Source organism: Dipodomys spectabilis, unplaced genomic scaffold (genome assembly GCF_019054845.1).
Source record: "Dipodomys spectabilis isolate Male_0828 unplaced genomic scaffold, ASM1905484v1 ptg000089l, whole genome shotgun sequence".
NCBI lineage: Eukaryota > Metazoa > Chordata > Mammalia > Rodentia > Heteromyidae > Dipodomys > Dipodomys spectabilis.
Window position 1 is genome coordinate 902357 of NW_024870766.1, and position 24595 is coordinate 926951.

At 37.7% G+C, this 24595-nt stretch overlaps 1 protein-coding gene across 1 annotated transcript in view; it reads right to left on the reverse strand.

Moving 5' to 3' along the window:
• The window catches only part of Dync1i1 (dynein cytoplasmic 1 intermediate chain 1), a 278997-nt gene that overhangs the window by 52903 nt on the left and 201499 nt on the right, over positions 1–24595 (reverse strand). Inside the window, exons 11-14 of the mRNA XM_042684669.1 lie at positions 15796–15942; positions 11538–11651; positions 8840–8973; positions 4952–5096 (exon numbers count right to left, since the gene is read on the reverse strand). Of these exons, the coding sequence (XP_042540603.1) occupies positions 4952–5096; positions 8840–8973; positions 11538–11651; positions 15796–15942 (540 nt within the window). The remainder of the gene's footprint in view (positions 1–4951; positions 5097–8839; positions 8974–11537; positions 11652–15795; positions 15943–24595) is intronic.

Here is a 24595-nt window from a genome sequence, read left to right on the forward strand (position 1 = left end):
ACTAAAGCTTTGAGGTCATACAAAATGAATCTTCTCTTACACACCATCCAAACATGCTTATTTCATATTCTATGGACTATCTACTCATAGGTTTATTCTGAGGATTTAGTGGACATATCTATCTGCCTACCGATCTATCTATATCTATATCTATATCTCTATATACATTTTTGTATATATACAAAATATATGTTTTTATACATATATTTGGCATATCTATCTAAATGTAACTATCTATGTAACTATATATAAATATCTATCTATATATATAGTCAGTAGTGGGTCTTGAACTCAGGGCTTGGGCACTGTCCCTGAGCTCTTTTGCTCAAGAATAATGCTCTACCACTTTGAGCCACAGTGCCATATCTGGTTTTCTGGTGGTTAATAAGAAATCTCATGGTGGAAATAAGAATCTCATGCATTTTCCTGCATGGGCTAGCTTTGAACCATGATCCTCAGATATCAGTCTCCTGAGTAGCTAGGATTACAGATGTAAGCCACCAGCTTCTGGCTTGGACCAATATATTTTAAGCCTTTAGGATGATGCTTGGTATGCAGTAGGAGCTCAATACATGTTGGCATAGGTTGTCCATAAAAATTTGTCTTTCATAGTATTGCAATCACACTTTTTAAAATTAAATTTTGATACCATCTTAAAGTGATTCTCCATTACCCATAAAATATCAAACTGCAAAATCAAATATAGACTTATCCATCCAGCCTCATCTCCTGACTGTATCCCTTCCCTCTAGCCATTTGGATGGAAATGGTGGCTTATGTATCTGTTGACTCAGCTGCCTGGAACGCAGCCTGTCTCTCTGTTTGCCAGGAAAACCACTCCAACAAAGTTTCTGCTTCAAAGTGAAGTCCTCCCTGACAGCGGTTTCATGATGAAACTCCGTGTGGTCGAGGGTGGGTGGGGTGAACTTAGAACGTGTAATGTGTGATGTGTTTTAATCCTCTCTTCCTTCAGGCTGCCTATGTTCTGCTACAATTCCTATTCTCAACTCCAGACCTCTCCCCCCACCCCTGCTTTTCTTTTTGGAAACTTTCTTCTTCATTCTTGGTACAGTCTTTGGGAACTTTCTAGAAATTTCTATCAGTACTTGTTTCACTGGGACAAACTATTCATAGATCCTTCTTTGCTGGATGTTTCCACCATGCCCTCCTAACCCCTGGTCTTTCATTCCATAGGAAAAGCTTTTTACCTGTTGGTAGCTCTCCCTACTACCTGCCTGAAGCTTTTCACCTCCCTCCCAGGTTAGCTAAGAAGCTGACTCTCAAGTAGAAGCTACTCATGTAGTTGTTTCAAAATAGTGAGTGGGTCAGCTTCTTACTTGCTTTTGGGGTTACTTTACTGTTCCTGAACTCCAGGAAAAAGTTCTGCTTCTTTTAAGCTCAGAAATCTGGCTCTATCAATCCTTTAACTCTTCCAATCTCCTCCAGACTTTTCTGAATACCTCAACACTGTGCCCAGTGTCCCAGTACATTTGTTTCTGTGCCACTGTGACAATACTTGAGAGAAATGGTTTCATGATGGAAATTTTTATTGGGACTCATGGCTTCAGGTATTTCAACCCATCACGGTGGAATGTGGGTGGAAAAGAACAGCTCACATTATGGAAGCACAAAGCAGAGAGGAGGTTGAGCTCAGCTCATGGGCGTCCTCCTTTTCCCTCTTTTATTCCAGTGGGGGCCCCAGTTATGGGATGGTCCTGAAATAAGTAGTTCGGGTCCAGCCTGAACCATCTTGTCCATCTTGGCCTACCATCTTAGATGGTAGGGTCTGGGATCTTGTCTTCTTGGTGGGGGAAGATGAAGCCCCACCTCCCAGGTGATGGGCATGCCTAAATTCCTGGGAGCAGGGGCAGGCACTTGGCTGATAGGTTACTAAACCTGTTAGTCTAGTGCCTGGGACTCGGAGTTTCCCATGACTCTGCCCCCTGACCTGACCCTACTTAGGGCCCGACTAGCTCAGGTGCCATTATGCCATGCCACCTGTCTCTGCGTTAGTGTCCTGTCTCCTGTCTCCTGGCTCTTCTCTGGTCACCATGGCATCCCAATCCAGCTCTCCACTGGAGTTGAATTAGTTTGTTGATACAGTTTTTGTTCTTTCTTTTATCTTTGGCATTCATGGCTCAGTTTTCTAACAATGTTAAGTATATTTGCTGGCTGCTGGTCTTTGAGACAGAAGTCCACCAGGCAGTTGCCAGCCTTTTAATAAAGACTCCAAGGTTTGACCTCTCAAAATGTGGCTTCTCTGTTTTCTCGCCCTTCAACAGTACTACCTGCATTCCCCCTTTAGTTTATCCTCTCTGGAAACCACCACTATTGATATACCCAGAAGTATGTTTTACTAATCTCCTAGGTATGCCTCAGTTCAATCAAGATTAGCCATCACACTTAGGATGGCCATTATTCTTGTCTGCTCCAAAGCCTTGACCTTTTGTCTTTATGATCTCCATAATTCCAGTGAATTTCACCTTCATTAGATATCAGCTGACATGGGGCCACAATCTTGACAATGACCTCCTCCTTTAGTTCCTCCTCTTCCTCATTCTTCCAAGTATGATAGTTGTAAAATACCAAATGTAAGTATTTTTCTTCCTAACAATCATCTCTTCTTTTACTAATTCTTTTGTTCAATTATTTCCTTCATGCCTGCTCTTTGATTTTATGGAGACCTCCAATCCTTTGGTCCCTTTACTTTCTCTTGCCTGCCTTCATTTCCTTGCTGCTTCAGCTTATTACATCAAATGTTTTCTTGTCTAGTTTCCATGCTCTGTTGTCTTTGGATCACACAGTGACCAGGCTGCAGCCTCACATTCACATAACTGTCCCCGCCTTGTCCATGTCACCTTTGTAGTACTGACCTCCCTTGGAAGAAAGCAGCCCTGAAAATTGGAGCTACTAAAACATTTTGTTCACTAAACCCCATGGCTAGGATATGGCCAGGATTTCTTCTTACTCTCCTCTGTTCAAGCTGAACTTTGTTCCCTTCACTGTATCCAGCTTCCATTTAATATAATATTGACTCTCTTTACTTTGTTCAGAAAACAGCCATCATCAGAATTTGTTTCACTTTGGTTCACTAAACTGTACACTTATACATATTTGTCTCTTTCTTTTGCTGCTCTCCTGTTAAGACAGAGGAAATGTCACTGCTCAAATTTGAAGTTCATTTCCCCTGCCTATGTCATGGATCCCATTCAAAACAACATTTTAATGGCCTCTTTCTACTTTCTATTTGTTGATTTTCCACTCTCATTTTTTTTTTTACTGGTTTTTCTGTAACAACAATGTTCTCAAGAGTCTCTACAATTTTAAAAAGAAGCACAGAAAACAAATTTATGATTTTTCCTCATTGCCTTTCTCATGTTCCCCTTACTTCTTGACCCATTATAATTTATGTCATATCTGTAGTATCTTCCATCTGTCATGAGTACCACTGGCTTCTGAGGTAAGAAATAAAATGGATATATTTCATTTTTGAACTATTGGTCATTTTTATTCTTTTTTGTGATTTTTCTTAGCTTTTTTATTGCAGATGATTTAAGATATATTAAAAATCACCTTACAATAATTATCAACACATCATCTATATCCAAGTTCTGCCCATTTGAAACTGCTCATTTTAAGCAAATCTTTGGTATCAGTATATTTATTGCAAATATTTCAATAAGAATCCATCTCCCTAAAAAAGAAAAGCACCTAAAACGATCATAACATCATTCTCAAACCTAAAATGATAATTTATAAAAATCGTCAATAGACAAAGACTTGTCTATAGTATTTCTCTGTTGTACAAGTACTTGTCTAAGCTTTTTAAATTAGCTGATCATTTATACATAAAATTTATATTTTGAGACTTTGAAATATCTCAGCTTTGGGGTGGGGGGAGGATTAGGTGGGGGGGGAGGCTTGAAAGGGATGGGAAGGGGAAACAAAGGAGGAGGCTACAATGCTTGATAAGAAATGTACTCATTATCTTGCCCATGTAATTGTAACCCCTCTGTACAGTTTTTGCACAATAAAAAAAGAAATATCTCAGCTTTTATTCCTTTTGATAGGTAGTTTCTACTTTCATTTGATGTTTTAAATATTTTATTGTAGAAATGAAATTATATATCCTATAGACATGCCCACAGTTTGAACTTGGCTTTGAGAACCATTGTTATCACTTAATTAAGATAGCTACATCTCCTATTGCCTGCAAACTGCCTTCTGTAGAGTATGGAATGCACCTTGCAGACACCTAAAACTCAACATGTGCAAAGATCTTCTCCAACATATCCATTCTTCTCTTAGGCAAGGAAAGCTGCCCAGGTCATGTACCTGGCTATATATGCTGATGGCTCTCTTTCTTTCTGTGTCTCATCAAACCAGTCACCAATTTCTGAGACTTTTATCTAAATATTCACCACATCCATTGACTTTTTTCCATTCCAAATTACTGGTCAATGCCACTACCATTCCTTCCATAGGCTACCTAATAAATTTCTCTTTAACACATAAACAATATAGGGACAGATACTCACTTAAAAACTTCCAAAGCTGCAAAACAAACCAAACAACAAAATAATAAAACAGATGACTCAAAACATAAACCTATATTCCCATAGTGTATGTACAAATAGATGCTATCAAGGTCTAGGTAAAGATGATTCAATTCATGTATATGGACTTAGCGTTGGTGAAAGATACCTTGAATTTTATCATTATTTGAATCACTTAATATTTTTAAGGTTAGACTGTTTTCAAGCATTAAGTCAACATTTAAAAATAAGTAAAATAGATTGAGAAGGTAATCATTAACTAGCTCTGGAGTATAAATCCATACCCAATACTACGTATAGGGTATAGGAGGCTTTAGTTACAACTGTATCATGGAAGAAAAAGCCATCCTCTTTCTTTACATATTACCTGAGAATTTTAGTCAAGCTCTTCTTACCTTTGTAGTCCAGAGTTTGACAGTCCAGTCAAATGATGATGTGACAAACAGGTGAGAAAAGTCGATGGGGCCCACTGCCATGTGGCAGTTAATTCCCGTCACTGGCCCTTGATGACCTTCGAAGACCTCACCAATGCCTGCCTTGCTGTAGGAAGAGCACATGTGAGCAGAATTTCAGTGACCTTCCAAAATCAGTGACTTGTTTAAAAAAACACCTCAGTTCGATAGAATTACTTTCCCATAATTTAGAACAATAACCACATATTGCCAGAATAAAACCATTCTCTTGAGAGCAAGAAATTGTAAGCACATGTATGTGTTGTTTTTAGAACTTGAATTCAGGGCCTGAGTACTGTCGTTGAGCTTTTATTACTCAAGACTAGCACTGTACCACTTGAGCCACACCATCACTTCTGGCTTTTTGGTGGTTTATGGAAGATAAGAGTCTCACAGATGTTTCTGCCCTGCTGGCTTTGAACTGTGATCTTTTCAGCCTCCTGAATAGCTCGTACTACAGGTGTGAACTATTTTGATGAAAAAAACACACTTGTTTCTCAGAAGCTTTTGAGGCTTTTGTTCCCAAATAGCATTTGTACATATACATGTTCCATTTTAACTCCTTTGAGATGAATTATTGGTTCTAAAACTCCATACATGTCTGGAGAGATAATTTTTCATTCTTTCAGAGTAATATCTTACATTCATTGAAAATCAGTATCTTAAAATGTAAATTCATAGAAATTACTGTTAGCCTGGAATAGGACACGTAATTTACATATAAAAATGATATTTTTCACTTTCCTGGAAACAGAAGAGAGGTTTACAAATCCATTTACAAATTCCACAAAGGGGAAGATACCATGTCTCTCTTGTTGCTAAGCATCTCGTATAAACTTAGTCTACAGTAAACACTGGCTGAATGAAACAGCAAAGAAAAAGAGAGACCTAAGTTCTCTTTTAAAAAGCAAAAGCACATTGGAGGCATAGGCATACACATTTGAGAAGAGTCACTTTAACAAAAATGGGATTATGCCAACCCTCTATCAGATAGTATAATGCATGTAATTATACACAATTCAGAAAATATATTCCAAAAACCATATTTAGAAATTCATGTGCATGAGGCAATTAATATGACAAATTTTTAAATAATGTGGGATTTTAATATTATGTTTCCAGGAGTAAAAATGAATCCAGTTATTAAAACATTTGGGCCCCCTAGAGCACCAATAAATGTCAATGTGCTCAGCAAAACTTGAAATCTTGAGTAAAATACTTCAGAGTGTGTTCCATGTAACAGGCACTCAAATATTATGCCCAGGGAAACTGCTAACAGCATTTCCACCTGTGATCATTTAAGTTTGTTCTAATGAACATGAGAAACTGATCTTTGAAGTGGCCCCTGGTGAGACTCTACTTGGTCTTAACACCATCCTGAAAGGGTTTATAAGGTGCAAAATAAGGACCTTGTTTAATTTATGGAAGTGGATTTGCACCTTCTCTATGTTAGGTAAAAAAAAAAGATAGAATTCCCTTTCTCTCTCCTGTAGTCCTAGATAACCCATTTAAAATAACCCATTTGGATGCCTGATTCTTTATAACTTTGCTGAGAGCTATATCTCATATCTAAGATGGATGATCAATGTAAAAGGCAAAAACAAGTTCTCAGTGAAGAGATTTGTGCTGTATGCCCCAGGGATACAACAGTTTATTCTGGTAGTGCTTGAAAAGGACAAAAGCCACAAAATAAAAATATTCATCATGTAGAAGTTTGTTTACAAGAACTAAAACTTTTGTGCATGCATGTGTGTGTGTGTGTGTGTGTGTGTGTGTGTGTGTGTGTGTGTGTGTGTGTGTGTGTGTGTGCATGCTAGTAGTGAGGCTTGAACTCAGGGTCTAAACATTGTCTCTTAAGTGTTTTTGCTCAAGGCTGGCATTCTTCTCTTTAAATCACAGCTCCACTTCCAGATTTTTGATGGTTAATTGGAGGTTAGAATCTCATAAACTTTCCTTCCTAAGCTGGCTTCAAACCATGACCCTCAGACTCCTGAGTAGCTGGATTACAGGTGTGAGTCTCGAGTGCCCAGCTTTAGACAAACTTTACAAAATCTAAAAAGCATCAATGAGTACATCCTATAGATTCCACAGATGGCTAAGGGCCCACATAATAACATGGATTAAATCAGTTGAACTTCTGCTTTCATTTGGCCCACCCCAAACTTTCTGTGCCTCATGTGTCACTCATTTTACCTGGGTACCAGTTGTTGTTGTTTTTAAATTTTTGATCTTATTTCATCTGTTTCCTGAACAGATTTAAAGGACATCTGAATGACTCAGAACATCTAGAAATTTACCCTGACCAAGCAGGTGCACAGAAAACATCATGTGAATCAATATCAACTCTACATTGTAATTTTAGCCAGATTTTTGTAATAAGGAGGTGAGACATGAAACTGTGAAGCCATCTTTATATCATGTGTATGCATGTGTGTGGGGGGGATTTGCTTATTTAGAAACCAGAACAGCAGAAACATCACAGCATATATTATTTAAGTGGGGGAAAATCAGGTGAGTCAAAGATACTTGTAACCTGTACAAGTCACTAAAGCATAAGAGTCTGAGCTTCCAAAAAGCTGTGGTTCCACATTATATCTAAGTAGGCTGGGATAAATGTAAGCGGTGAAAAGGGTAATGGATAAGAACTATGAAAGTAAAAATGAAATTATAAGCACCAGTGTGGACAGGATGATCCTATTAAAGGACAGAAGGCCATATGTTGAGTCGTGCATGTAATTTTGCCATATAGTGTGAATTATTGGAACCCACTATAATCAAATAGCTGTGTTTTTTCAAGAACATTTGCCAACCTCTTTATCAAAATGGTGTTCTAATCTTTAGCAAACGAAATAGTGTTTTATGTCTCTCTTACAATAGGAAGGGTCTTCAAGAACTTCTGTCTATAACTTAGATATTGCCATTTCTTTATTTCTTAAATATTGCCATTTCTTTATTTCTTATATGCATTTATCACTTTTTGCTTACTAGTGCCTGGCACTTGGCAGAAAATTGAAGATGAAATGGAATAGTTTTGGAAGGAAAAGTGGCAGATGAATGAATAATGGAAATAAATGTGATCACTGCTACTATAGAAAGCAAAAGAAGAATAAATGAAGTATCCATGGCTTTGAATCCTCCTCTGATTATTCTCCTTAAATTTTCTTGATAGTTTGCTTCGTTTAAATCAAATATTTACTTCCTTAGTCCTCTATCCTCAACTACAAATTGACTTCAATATCTGTCATGTTCCTTATTATATTTTTACGACAGAGTAGGTTCTTACTAAACATTCCTTAAAAGAATGAATGAAAGAGATGAAATTCAACAAGACAAAGAGGAAAGAGTGGCTTTCTTTGCTCAGGAGAGTCAGAGAGGCTTCAACATGCTATGATCTCTGCACAGACACTTTATTGGTGAGGAGGAATTAACCAGGCCAAGAGAAATGTTAGAACAGGTTTCCATTAGAGACTAGAACTAGAAGGTAGAAATTCATGAAGGCATGGAGGGAGGGACAGACAATATATGGGGATTGTTATCCTGGTACATGTGAGACTGAGGATTGCAAGTATCTACATAAGATGTGGCTGAGAAGGGACAGGCAGTCTTATAGGATCTGTTAAAATGCTGAACATTTCCTTCAGACAAGCACTGATGAGCCTCCAAGGCTCATATAAATGGCTGAAGACCAGAGCAGATGTGTTCTTTAAGTTCATTAAGATGTGAAGTTAGGCTTTTTATGTCTTCAGAAATACCTTTTGGTTAGACTCTAGAACGTGATAGTAGTCATTCAGAAATGAGGAAAATGTCATTGGTAAGAAAACAGAAAATCACCTTCCATGACGACAAGCCGTGTAGACTGTACCCTCCTCGCTGCCAACCACGAAGTTATTGACGTCCCCGGTCGGGAAAGCCATTCCGGTAACAGCAACGGACTTGGACTTGTTGTACACCAACTCCATGCTCTCCTACCAAAACATGGTGTGGTTACATTTCCATCTGTCAACTCCTCACTATGCCAAAGATAGCATGGAAAAATCATTTGGCTAAATCATCTGTTTGCTTTTCACACAGCGTTACAAAAGGCCCCGGTAGTGCCAGAAACCACGCTTTACTGCCCCTGACATTCATGCTGCTGTGTATCTTTGGTTTCAGGCAAGCTGGATTTCATCAGCCTGTGCTGCTGCTTCCTAAGTCAGGCAGAGATGACAGGTGAGAGTTTTGAAACTAATGGTGCAGAAACTAAAGATAATACTGTAATGATTACACTTGTCAGCTCTGGGCTTTAATAAAACACACAATACCCTTGTATTTACAAACATTTTCAAAATCAATTGTTCATGAGAATACACATGTATTAATATCAGATGTACTAAGCACACTTGTCAAAGCATGACTGTAGGTCTTCTGTGGACTGAAACCAGAAAATTGTCACCCAGGTCATAAAAAATAGATTTCAACAGGAACTAGATGTCAGGAAGGGCAGCTGGTGGTGTGTGGGATCTAGATCTGCTGAGTGATGTTTAAATATGCATTAAACATAGTAAATAAAAATCTTTAATTTTATATAAAAATGGGTTGTTAAATTGAGAATTCGATGGTATTTCAAAAGACACACTGCTAAATGAAGCATAGTTAAGTACGAGCAATATACCTGAATATTCCTGGCATTAAGTAGAGAATTCTGTGTATCTAACTCTAATTAAGAAATCAGTCTGGGATATCATTGTAATGTATGTGTGTGTGTGTGTGTGTGTGTGTGTGTGTGTGTGTGTGTGTGTGTGTGTGTGTGTGTGCGCACGTGTGCATGCGCACTTCTGGTGATGGAAGCTAAGGTCTCATACTTGTTAGGCAACCACTCTACCACTTGAGGTACACTATATTCCCATTGTAGTTTCATGGGATTGTAGTCTTTCAGTGCAAGCAGATCAGGCCATTTCAACCAGGGAGTCTGTGACTTGAAAACTCATGCCTACAGTATGTAGCCATGCTGACCATGAGGGTTTTGAATGTTCCTTATTTATAAGATCTACATGTAGTAGTGAGCCCATTAAGCTAAAGGAGAGGATGCTGTGGCAATACACTACCAACAGCAGCATTAGCTAGATGGTCTACTCCATCTCAAAAGTTAGGAACAAGGATGGTAATGTCTCTTGTTTGACCACTTCGAGAGAGAAAGAAACGAGAGTAATTCTAGGATGCTCCTATTCTGCCCTGCCATCCATAGAGACCATGCCATGAAATTCTTAATCTCTGTGCAGAGACAGGCGTCTGTGGGCAAGCTAGCACTAATAAAAATGATCTTGGAGCTCCTGCACCACCATCTTAACCTAAACAAACACATGTTTAATCAGTGAAATAGGTAATTAAAAATTTCTAAATTGAGGGTTTGCTCTTATATCTGTTTATAATCTCCATGCTTTTTAAAAGAAAACAATACATTGCTGAGAAATATAAGACAAAACCATAAAATATCCACACACAGTTCCAGACCTGTCTAACATTAAAAATCAGCAAAACCAGGAACTTAAATTTAAGCAGCTTATTAGCATTCTCTCTCTCCCCCCCTAAAATTCTATAAAGAACTGACTTAATTTCAGAACGCTCTACAGCATAGAGACTTAAAGAGGTTCTTTCCAGCTCCCACATTTCCTTTTGCATTTTGGAACTTTATTGTCTTCTAAAATTGAGTGAGAGACATTCTAGAGTACTATTCCAGGAAAAGGAACAGGGATGTTGAAATGAAAAAAAAAAAAACTACTCCTAGATATTTTTAAATTTCTTGGTGTTTTTCATGTACTTTGTCAAAAGCTGTAACAATAGACTTCATACAAAGAAATGTGAAAAAAGTACGTGGTAGATGCATGCGTGTAGGTGTCTGGGTACGCATGTACACATGTGTACATTCTGAAACTTGCATGTAAACGCCTGCCTCCAGCAGTTTTTCCCACTCCTGTTCCTTTGTTTGGTTTCTATTACTGCAATCAGTAGTGGTTTGGAAACACTGAAACATTTTCATTTTCAAATTCTCATTTGTTAAGGAAAAAAAAGGCAAGAACCATACTAACAAACATTCCAGAGTGGAAAACAGATGGTTGAACAAATTCTTCATATACACAGGTGGTTATGTAGGGTACAGAAACAAGCAAGAACTGGAATTTCTGCGTACCTTTTCTTCAGAGCTCGCATCCATAATGGATGGCTCTGCAGAGCTTCACCCTCATGCATATTTGTTTCACCATGTTGATGAGCCAGTATAATTCATACCAAAGGCAGCTTCCATAATTACTGAACTTTAAAATGGGTTATTCATCTTCACTTGAAAGTGACCTGAGCTTTAGCCTATTATAATAATCACAAGATTTGTGGTAAGGGAAATGAGTTTTGGCTTCTAGAAGAGACTGCTGAAACGAGGCTCCCTCTTTCATGGGCATCCACTGATTTCACCTCCTATACTTTTGGAACTACGTTCTGTGAAGTAGGTCTTTCTTCTAGCCAGGTTGTCCTGTGGTATAAGGCAAAGTAGACTTACCTGAGGAGTTGAAAGCATGTCCAGGCTCCAGGAACACATTTTACCATCGGTGGAGACAGTGATGAGGTTGTGAGCATTCTGGGTCCCAACGACATTTACACAGTACACAGGATGCTGCAAAATCATCAACACGGAGGATCAGGGGAAGTTAGGAGGGGAAATGATTACACCGGAGTGTCAAAGAAGCCAGGATCCAAAGAGTGATGCAATTCTACTATAATCCAAACCTGAGGCCAGTTGTCACTTTTGATTTCAACTTGATCTCATTCTAAAAAGCCTTGGCAGTAACACATAGTAATGGAAATGCTTACAAATCTCACCTTACTCAGTCCAATGTAATGCAACCAAACTGGAGGGAGAGAGGGAAAATAAGGATTGATAGGGCAGCAACAGCCAGGGAGGCACATGAAGATTATTCATATAGGTCCCCTCTGCACAGTGTAGCTTCTAAGTTCAGTGTGTGTGACGACAAAATATAGTTTTCAAACTTTCAGAAGGATTGTGTTACTAAAGCTGGACTGCAGTCAATTGTAGTCACAGGGCCAAATATTTGTTAGCATTCTTTTAAAAACTGGTTAATATTCATTGGCTATTTATTTATTTTTGTGCCAGTATTGGGGTTTGAATTCAAATTCTCACTTGATTTTGCTCAAAGCTAGGGCTCTATCACCTTCACCATATCTCCACTACTGGGCTTTTGCCAGTTAATTGGAAATAGGAGTCTGAGGAACTTTCCTGCCAAGGCTGGCTTTGAACCTTAGATCTCAGCCTCCTGATTAGTTAGAATTAACAGACATAAGCCACCATTGCCTAGTTCAACGTTTTAATATTGGAGAGAGATGGGTGGTGACATTATTCTCACAATGTGACTAGTAAGACAAATAGGTTACCTGGTATTACTAAAAACTAGGATGACAGATTTGTCTTTCAAAATAGCATAAAGGCTGATATTTGGACAGGATTAAAAAGGTCATTTATATATCCTGGGAATACCAAGCAAGAAACTCTCATGCTTTGTCATAACTCTAGTAGGTTATCCTTTGGGGGTAGGCTGAAACCATTTGCAGCTGCACCAAGTAGAGAGTTAAACACCAAATGGGAGGTTAGTGTAGCATAACCTAGCAGCAATTTTGGTTAGATTACAGGCAGCTAAGCCATGAGTGGCCAAACCACAACTCACTCGATGCCTTTCTGTGTGAATAGCTGACAGTCTAGGCCTTACTCTTAATGAGTTACTATGCATACTACCAAGCCACAATGACAATGAAACAATCTTTAATATAGGCAATCTGATATTACATAAAGGATGATTTTCAGGCTATTATCATATAAGTGTCTGGTCAGAGGGAGTAGTAATAACCATCTAGTGGAACTGTTCATCTGCCTATTCAAGAACCCGTGCAAACTCCACTTAAACCACTTTCTTAAACAGTAGCCAGTTTTCATCTTAACTTCTGGAAAGTTTTACCTTCCACTAATGGAGATCATAAAAGTTCACTAAGATACATTTAGTGCAGGTCAAATAGAATGAGTCAAACTATACAATTATTTGAATATACGCTTTTGCTTTTTTTCCTTCAGTTCAGAGCTTGTAAATCTTGTCTTAGACTAAATATCACTGATTCCTTCAATTGTTCCTTGAGTCCAACCTTCTCCATCCTTTTTATTCTCAAAATGTGCCATCTTTTATCTGAGTTCTTCTAAAACTGAAGTTCTAAGAATGAAACTAACTTTTCTAACTATACTATGATCATAGAATATGGAAATATGAGTCATACTGAGCTGACACTTCTTGTGTGGTTTTAGCCACATCTTAAGATTACATCTCTTTCTGTGGCAATTATATCATGTTTTTTTATCCATGCTTACAGACAATTAGCTAAGTCCTATAGTTTTCCTAAGTCATATTCCTACTGACATTTTCAAATGAGTCGGTCTAAGTGGATGTACACAGTGATTAAGTACAACAGAGATTATCCTGATCAAGTGTTTAGATGTCAAGAGGACGGATGGGACTGGGACTGTAGACAGTGTTCCTTTTGTAAGTCTCTGGTATTGTGGAACTTGAAGCTATATGCAATCAAACCCTAACTCCAAGGCTCACTGCATACAAAGCCCTGTGTAAAAATCAAATGGAAGAATGTCACAGATTCCCACAGATGCTCACCTAGTAATATCTGAGCAGTTCAAAAGCTTCGTTGTTTTAACTCAATCTGGCTGATCCAAGAGAATACTACACTGAACTGACCTCTCTTTATCTTAGCATGGTCCAGGCATTGTAAGCTTCTCTTTAACCACTGAGCCTCAACACATATCACTAAAACTCAAATGGATCAAGACTCCTAAGGGTGCATTAGAGAGGGAGGGCAAATTTAGAAGAATCACAGAGCCAAATTCCCAGAGTAGCCAAATGTTCTTTGCTTTATTTAATCAGTAGTATCAGTCTGTATTTTTCTGAGTAATAAATCTTCACCTAAAAGAGATGTAAAGAAATCTTTCCAGAAGACACTGGGCCATGCTTAATGAAGAAAACACAGACACAGACACAGACACAGACACACACATACACACAGACAGACAGACACATACACACACACCCCTTTACTTAATGAAAGAAAAAAGCAACAGTATAGCATGTTTTTCCAGTATAGATGCCAGATTGTTTTTGTTTATTCTAGGAATAAACTTAACTGTGTGGCAGAAGGATTTTGTTTTAATTATGATTTCCTGTTGTCCCAAATGCATATGTGTGGTGAGTGTGAAAGGAAATTAGTGAGTAATCTGTGGTGGGCCTCTTTTTCCTTTTTGATCCTGGTACTAATCAACCAGGCAATAATGGAAGTTGAAAGACAAACAAAAAATTAACTGTTCACATTTAGATATGGATTAGACAAAACACAGTGAAAGAAAAAAGAAATTTGGTTTTGTATTATTTTCTAACAGAACCAACAGCATTTAGCTTGACAATAGCAGCATTTTATTATGACAGCCACACTCTAAGTTACCGGAGTAAGAATTGTTAACTTTTTGGAAGCATTCCTGCATTTGGATGTCCCTCTCTAGCTTATTGCTAAATATTCGAACATTTGGATTTACAGTTTTGAAATTTTCAGAAGGTATGTTCACAAATGCACCAGAGATACACATGGGGCCAAGAAATGCTTTCTCCCTAGCTGAGAAAACACCTGTTTTCTGTCCAACTTCTCCTGGGCCACAATTTTCTGTTATTAGGTTGAAGAAATAGGGTGGGTAAGAGTAATTTCTCAAGATTCCCAAGAACTAGGCTTCACCTGCATGTGTCTTCGGTGTCAATCAATCAAAATTAGGACTGACTTGGTATTTGTCATTTCCCATTGTCAGACTTAGAAGAGCGGAAGAATTTTCCTCCTCCTGTTCTTAGCTAAAACAGCTAGCAGTCCTTTTTCAAGCCAGAATGCTTTTGAGGCCAGCAGATGAAATAAATGGAGCAACCACATTAAGGAAATGGAAAACACTAGTAGAGCCGCATCCTTGGGCATAAATTGGGCATTTCAGAAAAAGAACATCAGCTGCCCCGACTGTCAAGGAAGCAAGGATTGATGGAGACATGTCTGTCTTCTCATTCCGAACAATTGCTATACACACCTGTCATTCACTTAAAGGAAATGACAGAGCAGTTGTCTTATGAACACCGTACTGAACCTCTTCTACTAAATTATGGGTAATGGTTTTGAGATGTTGACTTTTAACCCTGCGGATTATATTGTCACTGTAGACTTTATGTGAAGGCTTACACCACACATTCCAGAATTTAAAGTCATAGCACTCCCTCAAATCACAAACAGGAAAAGTCTGTTGGCAAATGTCCCATATACCATCCCTAAGCATGAAGTGCTTATACTTTATGGCCTATTTGAAAATAGATTTCCACCTCATAATATAAATGTGAAGTGTTATTTTAGAAATAATTGCAGGAGCCTCTTCTTAAAATTCCTCTGTGTCCATTTTTTTAGTTTTAATCTCTTCACCAGTGGTCTTTGGGACATCAGAGGACAGTTTTTCTATGTGCTAGATCTTGTAGATTACAGTATTTTCTCTAAAGCCAGTGTTTCCTTCACTTACTTTTATCTCAATTTAACTTGGGATATAATCACTTCCAACTTGATATTTTGAACTTGCTTTTGCTGTCAGAACTCATACTTGGTGAATCTTATTTCTGGAGGCTCTCCTCTTTCAGGAATTGGGTAGCTAAAAGAGATGTAATGAAAGTTGGACTCACTGTGTGTGCAGCAGCTGACAAGGGTGTCCGCTGGACAGGTGTCCTTCGATGACTGCGATTATCCCAGAGGACAATCTGGCCAGAGTAAGTCCCACCAACCACCAAATTAGGATGAAAACGAGCAAAGCAGACTGACATCACAGAGGACTGGGGAGGAAAAGGAGAGAAATACACTGTCAAACTACTATCAAACACAGTTTCATCTTGTTTCATCCTGAAGGGAAAACAATGTATCACAAAAACTTAGTAGTCTTGAAATGATGAAATGTATAGTTAGTAGGAAATTTTGTGTATTAGCACAGAATTTTCTCTTGAGAGGTCAGCCAATGGTTTTCCACTTGCAATTTGAAATTTGAAGACTTGGCCATGTCATTAAATAGGCATAAAACCTATCTTGAGTACATCATTGTTCTGTGGTCTGTAAAGTTCACTTTATGGACAGTTCCCATATCTCAAGTGAAATTCCAATAGAATCAATATTAATTTCCCATGAGACCCTCCAAAAGCAAATCTTTACTCTGAGAGGCAAGGCCACATCAAGTTATAATATGTGCAGTGTTGGGAAAGACAGAGTAATTCTAGCTTCAAGGACTTAAACATGGGGTGTTTCCCCTCATTTCTTTCTTTCTTTTTGGCTTACTGTAGACTTCTAGGAAATATACCAAACCTTAGACTGATCCAACTGGCTTCTCCCAATATTCCTCCATCTCCCATGGAGATTCTCTCTGACCTTTGTCCTGCCCGCTTTAGACAGTTCTTAATGTTATCCTTTGCCTATTTTAACAAACAGCCAAAAATGGACTTCAGTTCAACTCTGCGATGCTCTGTCACAGCATCAGAAATGTGGCTTCTGAAAATCCACAAAAGACCATGGGGCATGACAGTTACTATGAAATTACTTTGTGGACACACTCAAAATCCGACAAGTTATAGTGTCACTATGCTAAGCCCTCTGTAGTGCTTTCCATATTCCCAGGTTTTCATTTGCTTTCTTTTAAATAAATTTCATTAAATCCAATGAATAGTCAAGGAAAACTTACTATGTGCAAGAAAGGCATCATAACAAAAATAATGAGAATAAAATAAGTGAATGAACTTGTACTCTTCTAAAGGCAATGAAAATATCATGCATCTGAGGGGGGTAGAGCTGATATTAGATAGGGTGCCTCTTTGTCAAAAAAGACGAAAAAAAGATGTCTTTCTAAATAGATATGTTCATATAGGTAAGGCCAGGCCTTGGCCAGTGGAGAGGAAGACAGAGTTTCATCCCTATCTGTCTTTTGACCTTGACATCTTTGTTCAGGACACAGACTGTATACTAAGGTAGCAGCTTTGAGCATAATCTATAGTCTGACTGAACCCTAGGCACACATGTATGTATCTATGCATGTATGGCAAGGGGTGAAGATAGCAGAAAATTTGCTTTAGAGAAAGGAAGGAGAGGATAGAAAAGGCGGGAGGTTGGGGAGATCTCCTGGAAAGGATGTATCATACCTGTTATCTATGTGGAAATTTCAGCAAGAAGAGAGAAGAAACAGGCATTTCTGAGAAAGGCATACAGTAATAAAAAGGAATGGCAGGAAGGAGAAAAACAGAGATGGGTGAATGAATGATTTACAGTCCTGCTGGACTTGGAAAGAGTCTTGGAAGAAGCAGCTAAGAAATTTAGTTGATACTGTGTTCTGGGATGGCAAGAGATGGCCTTAATGGCGCTATTTGGTATTTTTTCGTGTGGACAATGGAGAGAAGACACAGCTTCATAAGCAAATACATATGAAGGTCTAAGTCTGTAACTGATAAGCCAGCAAAATAGTGACTAAAGAAAAATAATCTTTCATTTTTTCTGACTGGTAAGCTAGTTTCCATTTTTGAAAAATACATAAAAACAAAAAAGAACTACTAACACCTTTCGCTTCCTCGTCAGAGTCACAGATTCTCTGAAGTAGGATAAAACTGTAGACTATTTTCAATGTCATGTTTGCCCATTTTAAATGATTTTCAGTTTCAATTCCTTGAACATGATTCGATGAAGAACATGCCCATGCCCCAATCTGGTTTTCATAAAGTTCAAGAATAACTCTCAATAATGACACTGAATTAGAAAAAGAAAATAATGCTGGTCAGCTTCTTGTTTTACACATCCCAGAGAAATGATTCTTAGTTTTCAACTGATGAAATTCTTATGTTGCATGAGCTGTGTTGGGAATTGTTTAAGGCTTCAGAGAGACTTAAAAGTATCCAGGTAGAATCAACAGTTAAATCTGTGTTTTAGTTAAATCCCAGAAAATATTCTAAATCTTTGAGAGACTACACTTGAACAAAACAAACAGTAGATATATTTCTATGAAACTGAAACACATAGTTTGCAATCAAATAGAATCCAATTCAGCTAGGTGAAAACTCTAATACCTATGTGTGCATTCATTCATGAATTTTTCAAAGACTTAGCAGCACTAAACCATTTCAAATGTCACAACTCGCCACATCTAGAATTTAAAATTCTATTTGAATGTGGTAAGCAGTCAAATTTATGCTGAAAAAGGAATCATACTTTGGGGCACTAGAGTTCTGTGAGCAGAAGTTACTTTATTTAAAAATAACCAATTTCTATAAAATCATGATCAATAAGAACAGGCATACTTTTGAAAACATTCAATTTATCTTTAGTTGTATAAAGAGGTTTTAATTCAATGTTACAATTCATGAGTACAGTGCACGTTGATCAGTCACCCTTCCAAGGTTCTCTAAAGTCTCTCCCTACCCCACCCAAGCTCTCAAGTTACCTAGTTACATTTTCATGTACATACATAGAATATTATGACTTTATTCACCCACTCTCTCTCCTTTCCAGGCATACTGGTTTTTTCTTATATTTGGAAGATGAAATATAGTTTCATTTTTCTTTGAGGCAGAATCTGTGTGTAGCCCAGGTTGGCTTTGAATTTGTGATCCTCTACTTCTGAATCCTAGATACTGAGATTACAGTTATGCATCACTATTTCTACCATTTCATTTATATTTTAAGCTCATCACTTTCATTACAGAATCAGTGTATTATGTGATGAAAAATATCTAAATCTATGTCATATAATTTTTCTTGCTGTTGTTTTTAATGTACTTGTACTATGTGATTTTTTTTTTCTTTTGTATGTTCTTCCCCCATGGAATAACCCCTGTTTTCACTGTATTTGATTCCAGTGCCCTGAATCTTGTATATATATTTTTCTAATTTGGGGAGGGGAAGAGAAATAACAAAATGCTGAAATAAGGATACAGGTTGGCCCATTGTAACAATGAGATGTATAAGACACTATGTTGAAAATGAACTTTACCACTTGGTGGGGGAGGGAGGAGTTGGGGAGGTGGGGAGGGAAGGGATGGTCGGGGGGAAAAACAAAGGAGGGGGTAATAATGCTCAAGAGAAAATGTACTCATTACCTTACTCATGTAATAGTAACTCCTCTGTACAGTATCTTTGCAATAAAAATATATTAAAATAAAAATTTCAAACATTTAAAAATGTCCTATCTTCTAAAAGTATTATATATGTGCCCATGGATATGGATATCTACTTCTGTATCTATATTCAACATAGATGTCCAGGCTACCTCACCCTCTACATTATCATTCATGCGGAAACACAAACAAAAGGATGATCTCAATTATCTAGATACAGAATCCTAGATATAGTATAGAATATATAGTATAGAATCAGTCTTAAGATATTTAAAAGTTTTTAAGATTTTCTTTTTTCATGACTTGATGTTTGTTGTAACAGTGGCAAACATTTGGATGATTGACTTAATTTTCTACTTGTCATCCAAATCTTTACAATTCCTTAGACTCACAGAAACAATGTTCCATCTACAATCCCTGGCTTGGATAGTTCTCTTCGTCTGAGAAATTTCCATCCACCTCAAAATGTGGAATTGCTGTGCATCACAGCATTGCTATGATACTGATTGTCATGGAATTTCTTGCCAGTAAAAAGCGCAAGTGATGCTATCCTGTGAGTAAAAAGCATAAGGCTGATAATTATTGAAAAAGTGGTTTTGTTTTCTATCTGCAGTGTGCTTTCTGAAGACAAAGTCATGAAAAGAAATTCTATCAAAAGCATTATTGGTATTTTAAGTGCTTCCTTACTTTTTTAGGCATTTAAACTTTCATATGAACTGTTACTCAATATAATCATATATATATCTATATATATGATTGATAAAATTTAGACAAACAAGATTAACTCAAAGAAAAAGTTTCTTTGCCTTATCCTGGACTCTGTGAGCTCTAAATTTTACCTAGTTTCTTTTTTATTTTACCCCTTGAAATTGTTTCAGCTTTAGAATTATTTTGAAAAATTATGCATGGTCTTAAAAAGTTTTTATCAAGTAGTTTATGTAAGTGGACAATAATTATAACGAGGGTGAGAACTGTGGACAATGTTAACTGATTCATCAAAGTAAGCATTCCTGACAGTACAATTGAACTCTGCTTTTACAAAGCTTGGGATCTCATTGATGTGGCCTTGTTTTTTGGTCAAATCAGGGGCCTAGAAACATGATAAGCCTGTATGTTTAAAACTTCATGTAAAACTGATTGACTACATTCCAACACACATAACACAGAGACAAGGTTACATAGGACCACTGTTTTCCAAGAGGATAAGCATCATATTTTGACGATTTGCATAATACAGTCCCCCCAAACCAGAACAAGCAACACTTCGAGATTATGTTTTAAGGATTAATCCTGCTCTACTGACTCGTGTGTGTGTGTGTGTGTGTGTGTGTGTGTGTGTGTGTGCGCGCGCGCGCATGCGTGCTAAATTGACACATAAGCTCAAAGATTCACGCCTAAGGAAACTTGATTTAACTTTTAGTCTTGAACCATCTGCCCAGTTATGGCTGCTCTGCCTCCTTCTTACCCATACTGCCCCATGTCCCCAACTTAACCCTCTTTCTGTCCATTCATTGCTGGAATTCCACAGAGACAGCAGGGTGGAGACTCCACTTTGAATGTCTCCCTTCACTCACTGCACACCCCTGCATTTCAATTCAGAGTCAGCCCCAACCCCTCTTTAAGTGGCTGTGGAGGCTGTTTTCTATTTTGTAGAGCTAATCCAGGCCAGCTTAAGGATCATACTTCCCCTTAACCACAGACCCAAATGCCCAGGGCAAACAGCCTTTGGTCAATGCTGGTTGGGGAACTTACCCCATAGGTTCACATTTGATCTGGTCGCCCATGTCCTTCCGTGGGTGGCACCCTGCCCACTCCTCAGCCATCGGGCCTGGGTGGGAGGGATAGGGGGTCCTACATTCAAAAGCATCTCCTATTTCAAGTACCATCTTTTCTGGGGAGAGGTTGTTCCCCAGAGAGGAAAGAGTCATATTGTTGCCATATGGTGTTTAATGGTAGCTGACATTTTATTTGTGTAAAGGCAAATGCTTAGCTGTCAGGAGGCTGTGAGGCAGACAAATTAGATCCTTCTGGCTACTAGTTACCTGGTATGTATTTCTGTAAGTGCATAAGAGATGCATAGCCAAATTACTTTTGTTGATGGAAACTACATACAATTAGAGAACATTGCTGCTGAAAGCTCATCATCTTGGTGACTGAGTAGCACCAGGCATCTGACATTGTGGAAGACGTGAAGGTGTTAAAGTCATGAGTTGGTAGTGAACTTGTAGATGGAGGGATTTTTTTTTTTGTTGTTTTAGAGGTCTCCCTTTTTCTCTCTGCTTATCCAAGGAGGCATACTTCCATTCTTCTAAATGCTAAAAGGAGTGACCATCTACCAAAACTTACCACCCCATTAATGTTTGAATGCCTACAAGGAAAGATGGAGTTAGCTTGTCTGCTAATTCTTGACTCAGTGTATACTAAAAATATTAAAGTAGTTGGTTCTAAGATCTTATTTTCCACAACTTAGAAAGCAATTATCCTGGTTACTTTTCTTAGACTCCCTTGGAATTATCATACCTAGTGCTGGGCTGTGTACTGAGAATACAAAGGACATAATGCAATTTAAATTGTGATACAACTTCATACACTCTAATAGTTCATTTTTACATGGAATAATATATACTTGTGAGGAGGCTAAGAACTATCATGCTCCTTTTATGAATTATAATTAAGTCTTAGATACATCACATACATTAGATTGGCTACTATTAAAAGCAAGCAAAAAAAATAAGGAACATACTGGAACCCTTGGTGGAAGGTAAAGTGGTACAACCATTATAAAAAATGAATATGGCAGTTCCCCAAAATATTAAAAAATAGAAGTACCATACGACCAAGCTATTCTGCTTGCCCCGAAGAATTAAAAGCAAATTCTTAAAGTGATACATATATATCTATATTCCTGGTAGCATTGTTCATAATAGCCAAAAGACAAAAATGATACAATTGTCCCTTAGTAGATGAATCAATAAATAAGACAGTATATACATGCAATGGAATCCGCTGTCAGTAGACATTTGATTCACTTCTTTTTGACAAAGATAAACAATGTCATTATGAACACATGTGTACAAGGTTTTGTGTAGACCAACAAGCTCAATGATTCTGGGTATTTGTCTAAAAACAGAATTTCTGGGTTATATGGTAATTCTATGTTTAACTTTCATAGAAATTCCCAGCTATTTTTCAAAATGGTACATCATTTTATATTCTCAGTGGCATGATAATTCTGTTTTCTCTACATCCTCACCAGCACTTGTTTTTCTCTGTAAAAAAATACTTATATTTATAGCTTTCTAAGTGTGTGTATACCTGTTTTACACCATAGTATTAAAGCCAACTAAAGCAAACAAAGAAAAAACAAACATATTCCTGTGTTCCAGCTAGGTTCTTCTGGACCAAAATTCTTAGGGAAGAGGACTTTGATGTATTTAGTACTAACCCAACTGCTTGTATCATGGAGAAATTGGAAAAGTCCAATTCTAAAGCAATTGTTTAGTAGAGTACAGTCAGTACTACTGTAGTTGAGTTTTCCTTTGTATCTATTAAGGCCTGCAGCTAGGAATTTTTTTTAAATTAATTCATTTTTTATGGGGCTGTAGAACTATCTCCACAAATATATATTTCCAACAAATATATATTTCTAGTCCAACAAATATATATTTCTCTGCTAGAACATTATTGTTCAACTTCCTTCAAGGTTATTTGTTAGTTTTAATGTCCCACCTTGCTTCCATTCTTCACTAAATTGGTTATACTTTCAGAAAATGGTAATGATGATGACAGTGAAGGACTAGACCCTAGTCTCTTCTAGCATCACTACCCATGGGACACAGTGCATCTTGGTGTTGTCTTGCTTATTGTTAAGAAGCCTAATGGCGGTCATCACTGGTACCCCACATTGTATGACTGTTAGTTGTGGGAACATTCTGGTGTTTTCAGTATCTACTAAGTTTCAAGCATTTCCTCTTAGGAACTAACAAAATTTTCTCTCCATTCTTGTTTTCGGATTAAGAAACCTAGGTGCCCATTTATAATGAAATGCAAAAACTTGGAAAAATTATATTAAGCGAAGTAAGCCAGACTCAAAGAAACATAGCTTTCGTGGTTTCCCTCATTTACAGTAATTAGGCTATGCCTATGAATCTACAAGTAAACATAATGGATGGAAAAAGACAAAAAAATATGCTTGGGCATGATAAATTAAGCAGACACTAAATATTCCCACAATGGGACCAACGGAGGATATTCTTTGGAAAGGCTTCCAAAGGCTCACATGTGCATATGATCATAAAAAATGATGTTTATCAAGATGAAAATCCAAGTAATCGAATCAAGAGGTTTTTCATTTTACCTTTTGTATTTTTTTTTTTTTTTTAGATTTCTGTACTTTTTGTATTATATGTAAGTTTACCTGTTTTGAAGAGAAAAGGGGAAGCACAGAAATAGTGAGACAAAGGGTGAACTAAGTCAGCAGTGATATGTACCAGATACTATGTTGAAAACGGATATATTACTTGTCAGGGAGGGAGGTCGAGAGTGAACAAAACTTGGAGAAAGCACAGAAAGAGGTGACACTGTTCAAAAAGAAATGTACTCATTATCTGACTTATGTAACTGTAACCCCTTGGTATATCACCTTTACAATAATTTTTTTAAATGTAAAGAAGTGACAACCATCAAAAAAAAAGAAAAAGAAAAAGAAAAAAGAAACCTAGGCTCAGAGAAAGAAATCACTCTCTTAAGATCAAATGCACAGAAAGTGGCAGAGCCGGGATTTGAACTAAACCAGGCTGCCTTCAAAGCCAAAGACTACACTGTATAAAACCTGCATCCATTGAATACAAGTGCATTTTTTCTTTGAGATCCATGATCCCCACTTTTGAGCACACAGGAAGTGATCATCACACTGGGACCTCCCGTATGCCACATGGCAAAGAGCGTCGTGAGCTCCCTGCTAGTATAGTGCCCTTGGCAATGAGTCTCTGACCCCTTTCCAATTGGGTTTCTGCTGCTACTGTAGAGATCACTCCTCTCCTTCAGCTCCAAGCCGATCAGTTGTGACAGGTGACAACAGAGCTAATTAGTACCAATTGTGCTGATATTTACCATGAGGTGTGTATTCCCGCTGAGAACTGATTGAGGCCAATTAATCATTTCTTGAGAGTCTACTGAGCAGCTAGCAGCTGGGACACCAATTGGGTCACTCTTGACAAGCTTTGTGTTTACTGTCACAGGGTTGGGAGAAAATGCTTTGTTTCATCTTGTCACTATGCCACCACACTGAAAATGCCATTACAAGCCAAACAAATCTTTTATTTTAAATTGTTATGATAAAGGT